This window comes from Octodon degus, unplaced genomic scaffold (genome assembly GCF_000260255.1).
Source record: "Octodon degus isolate 3935 unplaced genomic scaffold, OctDeg1.0 scaffold00268, whole genome shotgun sequence".
NCBI lineage: Eukaryota > Metazoa > Chordata > Mammalia > Rodentia > Octodontidae > Octodon > Octodon degus.
The window spans coordinates 1395733-1402422 of NW_004524844.1; the positions used below are offsets into that span (position 1 = coordinate 1395733).

General features: G+C 55.7%; 1 protein-coding gene and 1 pseudogene across 2 annotated transcripts in view; one reads left to right on the forward strand and one right to left on the reverse strand.

Annotated features, from left to right (window-relative positions):
* Ccdc155 (coiled-coil domain containing 155) overlaps window positions 1-6690 on the reverse strand; it is a 22220-nt gene that overhangs the window by 11974 nt on the left and 3556 nt on the right. For both annotated transcript variants that reach the window (XM_023706730.1, XM_023706728.1), the window contains exons 3-8: window positions 3844-3948; window positions 3285-3471; window positions 2838-2902; window positions 1657-1723; window positions 1247-1408; window positions 347-464 (exon numbers count right to left, since the gene is read on the reverse strand). In XM_023706730.1, the coding sequence (XP_023562498.1) occupies window positions 347-464; window positions 1247-1408; window positions 1657-1723; window positions 2838-2902; window positions 3285-3471; window positions 3844-3948 (704 nt within the window). The remainder of the gene's footprint in view (window positions 1-346; window positions 465-1246; window positions 1409-1656; window positions 1724-2837; window positions 2903-3284; window positions 3472-3843; window positions 3949-6690) is intronic.
* Window positions 6179-6622, forward strand: LOC101589922 (annotated as a pseudogene).

The following is a 6690-nucleotide window of genomic DNA, read 5'->3' on the forward strand; positions in this document are numbered from 1 at the left end:
TTTTTTTTTTTGGTGGAACCAGGGATTGAACTCAGGCCTCTGTGATTGCCAGGCAAGCACTTATTCCACTGAGCCATCTCCCTGGCCCCAAGTTTTTTTTTTTTTATTTAACCCCCAAAGCCCCATTCTCACCATGAGTTTGAGGCCAGCCTAGGCTACACAGAGCTCAAGGTCAGCCTGGACTACAAAGGGAGCCCCTGTCTCAGAAAACAAAAACTCCAACCCAATCCAACCTGACCCAGGGCTAGAAGAATGACTCCTGTTGTCACTATGGTAGGTAGAAAGTGAGCAGGACCTGGAGCAATTCCTCTGACTCCAGGAAGGAGGGAAGAGGCCCAGCACCCACCGTCAGCCGGGCCTGGGCCAGGAGGCTTCGATTCTGCTCCTCCAGGTTCTTGGCCAGAGTCTTTAGGTCCTCGAGTTCCTCATCCACGGCCTTGGCAGACTGCAGAGCCTGCTGGGTGCTGATCGGGAAGGGCCAGGGAGCCATGTGAGGCAAGGCAGGTAGAGAGACACACAGAGAGATCCACTCAGGCAGACAGCAGCCAGAGAAATCCCACAGTAGGGAGGGAAGCAGCAGACACTCAGAGTGGGCCAGAACAAGACACACAGGGAGGGGACAATGACGTAGCAGGGGCTATAGAGATCCAGTTCCAATCTAATGACTAGAAACCTAAAAGTGAGAGACTAAAAGAGCAGGACCATGACAGACAGGGGGTACAACAAGCACAGAGGAAGGACAAGGCCAATGACACAGGATCCAAAAGAGAAGGATAGAGGTGTCTATGCCTGTAATCCCAGCACTTGGAAGGCTGAGGCAGGAGGGTCAAAAGCTCAAGGCCAGCCTGAGCTACAGAGTGAGACTCTGGTTAGGGATGCAGCTCACTGTGAAGGGACTGGGTTCAACCATGAGTACTGGTTTGGGGGAGAGGTCCACACTTAAAGGAAAAAATAGACAAAACCAATAAGGCTGAGAGATAGGAACAATGAGATGTGAAAGAGAAAGCTAAAAGTCAGACAAACAAGAGGCACAGATGTAGAATTGAGCATAGAGGTGGAATCAAAGACCCAAGTGGGATGGGGCCAGGGAGATGGCTCAGTGGAATAAGTGCTTGCCTGGCAATCACAGAGGTCTGAGTTCAATCCCCAGTTCTGGGGGCGGGGCGGGGGGGAAGACCCAAGTGGGAGATGCAGAGGAGGCTGGGCTGGGGCCCTGGAGGCAGCTGGCGGCAGGCTAGTAGCCCACCTGCGGAGCTGCCTGCGGAGGGCTGCGATCTCCTCCCCAAGGCGAGCCGAGCCCTCCTCGGCTGTTTCCACACTGCGCTGCAGTTTGGCATTCTCCCCGGCCAGGCGTCGGTTGCTGAGCTCCAGGTCCTCCAGGCTGCTCAGCAGATCAGCAGTGGCAGGCCTGGGGAGTGAAATGTGGGGTCATTGCACTGCCCTGTGTCCTTGCCCAGATGTGGTGGGTGCTGGGGGTGGGAGATGGGGCGGCTCTGGAGAAAAAAGAGGAGCTGGATTTCTCTGCTGTCCCTGTGCTTAGCAAGGCCCCTGTTCTGCACCCACATCAGTCACCAGTGGGTATCAAGCCCCACCCAACCTAGGCAGCTGGAGAGCACAGGGCAGGGTGAGGGTGGGCCAGGCTTTGAGGATAGGTACAGCTCAGGCCTGGGGTCTTCGCCTCCAAAGCTCTCCAGGTTGGATGGCTCCTCAGCTTCTGGGCATCCTGAAGGGGAACAGACAACAGTGGGTTAGGCTCTATGGTGACCTTCAATGCTGGAGTGCAACTTATACCCCACCTTTGCTCTGGGGTTCCCCACACTCCCACAGCTGTGGTATTGCCACTGCAAAGGCTTCTGGATCATCGTTCTCCGAAGCTCAGGCTGGATCATTTGGATAACTCCCTTCCCCATTCCTTCTGCATACTGGGGGCACCCCAACTTCCTCAGACCAATTTCTTTTCCCAGGTCTCCTGCCAGCCACCAACCACCAGGCTCTCCTGGTTCCTTCCTCATGTAGCAGCCCAGCTCTCCCTTGCTCCATCCTTTCATCTCTGTCCCTGTGCTACTCCTAGCCTCTCCCCCAGCCTCCTGGACTCTGGTCTCTCCCTCCATCCTTCCCCTCTTGGTCCTACACTGTCTGGCCCATCCCTGTGGGCTCACAGCCCTCCCCTGGCCCCAAGCACATGAGGAGGTTCAAGAAGACATCAAGAAATCTGCACTTTTGGCTTTGTAAGGATGAAGAAATATACCTTTTCTCCTTCTCTCAGCTGGTGATAGAACCCAGTGCCTCAGCCATACTAGGCAAGGGCTCTACTGCTGAGCTGCACTCAGGAGGCTGAGTACTTCCTAGATGGGAGGTTCTGGGCACAGGGTAACACTAATCCAATAGGAGGGTGGGGACTAAGCAGGTGACAACTGCTCTGAGAGAAAAGTGAACAAGTTTGTGAGTGGAGGGAACAAGAGCCACTGGCCTGGGCAGCTCAGGGTTTCCCCTCTGCTTGAGATGCAAAGGCTGAGGAAGGTACAGAGAGTCAGGCTGGAAAACAGCCTGGCCCAGGGCCAGGTGGTATCTGTGTTGTAGAGTCCGGGGGACTAGAGAAAAACTCTCTATCATTGGGCTGATGTAGGCAGGAAAGGGTGAAAAAATCCCAAGAAGCCCATCCCCAAAACTCTAGGAAGGATGAAGGAGCCTGCACACAGGCACTTAGAAAGCCAGCCACCACTCCAGGCAAGAGCAAAGATCCTGGTCCCACGTTATTCCCTCCTCCACCCTGTGGGAAGTCCCCCCACAGGCTGACCCTAGGTTCACTTGCTTCACTCTATATATAGCACTCTCACCAGATGGCAGCTGCAGGGAAGTCAGGGCTCCCTCAGAGGCGGTCTCCTCTCCCAGCTCTAATCCCCTATATCAAAGGGATGAGGCTTAGGCTCCCTGCAGCCACCCAGCCATCCTGACCTGGCCCTGCAGGGGCTGTGGCTGGGTGAGTGGAGGGGCCAGGTCAGGTGAACGCTGCCCTGTAGGGAGGAAGGTGAGGCCAGATGGCGAAAGCCTGGGGCCAGATGGGAAAGCAGGAGGGGGGGGGGGACTGGATTTGAGAAGGGGTGCAGAGGGCCCTGAGCCTCCCCACTTTCTCCTGGTCCAGCCCTCCTCACTCAAAGCATTCTGTCCTCCAGCCACACTCCACCTGCTCCCGCCCCATCTCTTTACTTTTCTCAGGGAGTGCCTGGCTTTCAGTGAGATTTTGGGAAGGACTTCCCAGAAGGGCTGGAGGTACACGGCCTCACCCGTGCAGCTGACAGGCAGCAATCCAGTCCCGCATGACCACGAGGAAGGTGTCCAAGTCCACAGTAGCCCCAGAGCCCTCCTTGTTGGGGTCCAGGCTTCTGGCCAATGTCTGAAGGCGTGCGTCCTGGGGGCCCTGGCCGGTTACAGCCTCCAGGTAAGCCAGCACTCGGGTCACAGCCACAGTGCCTGGGACACAGCATGCACTGTGAGGGTGGGTGGCATGTAGCATGGGTGCAGGATATTACTGGCTAGACTGGTGGTATCCTTGCCCCACAGCCTGGGGGACCTGTTAGGTAAGTGTCTTTCTCTCCCCTAAGTCAAATTTTCCATCTGGAAATCAGACCCAGTCACCCCACCTCACCAAGTGGACCAATGAGGACCAAGCTGAGAGACAGCATCCTTGTTCCCCCCTGGACCCAGGTTTGCCTCACCTTATCTTCTTCAATGAAGCTTCCCACAGTCACCCACTTTGCTTCTGCAGGAGCCCAGGGAAGAACCTTGCCAGTCCTGTCATTCCCATCCCCATCCTGCTCTGGGGAGCCAGCATACCCCACCCACCTGTCCTCTGAGGGTCACAGGCTTCAAATGTGGAGTTGAGTATCTGCTCCTCCAAGCTGAGCAGTGGCCCCAGGCTCCCATCCTCCGGCTGCTCCCAGTGGTTAACTGAGGACAAGAGAGTGTAGCCTCCAGTCAGAGAGCAGAGAGGAAGAGGGCAACACTGTCCTTAGCCCTTAGGCTCCCAGGGCAGAGGATTCAACTGCAGCTGGCTCAGGCAGGGGGTGGTAGGGGACAGTGGAAGCCCTGGGTGGGCAGCAACATGAGGTCTTTGAGGTCCCCCCTCCCGCCCCAATGTGTATCCAATCTTTTAGCCCAGCAAGTCCCCTGCTCTGCCTGCTGTGTCCAAAGGACTTGGGAATACATCTGAGATCACCCAGGCCTCCCGGCTTCTCCAGCCCTGCCCGCCAAGCACAAAGGGGCCAGGTGTGGGGGAGGGCAAAGAAGGGAGGATTCTGGGAGGAGATGAGGGAGAGCCCCACCCCCCAAAGCCAGGAACAATCCAATAAAGCGCGGGCAGCCGGCATCGATCCCACCCGCTGTATCTCCTGTCTCTCAGCCCGCCCCAGAGACCAGGGCTCTCTCCTCCCTACATCCCCAGGCAAAGCTGGCATCACTGGAGCCAAGTCCCAGGCCAGAGCCTCAAGATGCCAAGGGATAGGTGATCCCAGCAGGGTGGGCAGCAGGGGTGGGGTAGGGGGAGTGATCAGGAGCTGGATCTGGGTGCCAGGCAGACCCGTCTCTGAGCAGCCTATGTCTGTGGTAAGCTCACTCTCCTTTTGGAACCTCAAACACTACACCAGTAAGATGGGAGTGAGGATGGGTAGAGTGATCCCCACATCAGGCTTGGGAGGGCTAGCTGTGCGTGTGTGTGTCCCAAGGGGCTGCTTGCTCACTGCTAGCTCCATATTGCCTGCATGTACACACATGTTCTGTGACACAGGAAGACATCACAAGGCTGGCCCTACTGCTTTCCCAGGCCAGCAGCCACCTTCTAGCTCCCAGAACAAGTGGCTGGTAGCAGCTTCCTGAGTAAAGGCTGCAGCATCAGGAAACCTGGGCTGCAGCTTGAGCATGGGGCAGTGTCTGGTGCGAGGACCCTCTGAGCTGCAGCTGCTCCCCTGGGGCACAGATGCTGTGTTACCTTCCTAGGGGAGAACTGTGGCATCTGGAGAGGGCTGACATGCGGCAGAGATGCGGTGACAAAATGATACTTGTGGAGCCTTATCAGGTGCCAAGGCTCTCCTGAGCCCTCACGTGAACATGGGAGGCTGCTCTCTTTAGCCCTACTTTACAGACGGCGACACTGAGGCACAGGACTTAGGAACTTGCCCTTGTTCTTGTCCAGCTCAGGCATCCCTTTCTGTTCCCTGCCTTGTCTCCACTTCTCTCTCTGATCTTTCCATCATTTCCATGGAAGATGCCAAGGGATAGGTGATCCCAGCAGGGTGGGCACCAGGGGTGGGGTAGGGGGAGTGATCAGGAGCTGGATCTGGGTGCCAGGCAGACCTGTCTCTGAGCAGCCTACGTCTGTGGTAAGCTCACTTCTCTCCCCATGTCCTGCTTGGCTCCATGTCTCTGGTTCTTTATCCATCTCTCCACCTTTGTGCTTCTTTTCCCATATCTTGGCAACTCTCTTCCCCAGCCTTCTCTTCTTAGTTCCTGTCTCTTTCCCCTGCCTTTCTCTGTGTTTGCTAGCCCTCTGCCTCCCCTCCAGTCTCTGTAGCCTTCTGGGTAAGTCTTCCCTTTCCTATGGGAGCCTCCCAAGCTAGCTTAGCCCTGGTCCATGGTTCTTGGGGACTGCACGCCCTCTGCTGGTGCAGGTGATGTTTAGCTGGCAGTCACCCGCTGGTCAGCCTGACTTCTGCCTCCTCACTCTGGTGTGGGCCTGAGACCCCTACTTAGTAAGCCTCCTGTGGCCAGTGGCCAGTGGCCAGGCCTAGGCCTTGGGAAAAGCTTCAGGCTGTGCTAGGGGACACTGAGGAGCCTCTGAGAAAGGTGTACCACTTCTTCTACAGCATGGGCTCCCCTAAGCGCGGGAGCAGTGGCCCGACACCTTCCCCCAAAGCTGACTCTGCAGCCATCCATGTTCTTGACACAGTGAGAGTCTCTGCTGTGGTGGCAGGCAGTGCACCAACTCCTATATGTGGTTGCTGAGTACCTGTGCCAGGGCCAGTGGACCCTGGATGCTCTGTTACTGTCAAACACATACTAGATCTTGTCAAATTCATTTGAAAGGAAAGTGTCAGTAAATTCTGATACTGCTAATAGCACAGAAGATATAGTTTGGGTATACAAGGTTAAAAATCTATTATTGCTTTTCACCTTGGCTGCCGACATGCCCTCCAGACTAAGGAAGATCCGGAAGCTTCGGGGCCATGTGAGCCATGGCCATGGCTGCATGGGCAAGCACCGGAAGCACCCTGGAGGCCGGGGTAATGCTGGTGGCATGCATCATCACAGGATCAGCTTTGACAGATATCACCCAGGTTACTTTGGGAAGGTTGGTATGAGGCATTACCACTTAAAGAGAAACCAGAGCTTCTGCCCAACTGCAAACCTTGATAAACTGTGGACATTGGTCAGTGAGCAGACACGAGTAAATGCTGCCAAAAACAAGACTGGAGCAGCTCCCATCATTGATGTAGTGCGATCGGGCTACTACAAAGTTCTTGGGAAGGGAAAGCTCCCAAAGCAGCCTGTCATCGTGAAAGCCAAATTCTTCAGCAGAAGAGCTGAGGAGAGTAAGGGTGTTGGGGGTGGGGGCGCTGTGTCTGGGTAGCATGAAGCTGCTGGACAGGGGGCTCATTAAAATGCTAACAAACGGTTTTCTTTTTTTTTTTTTTTTTT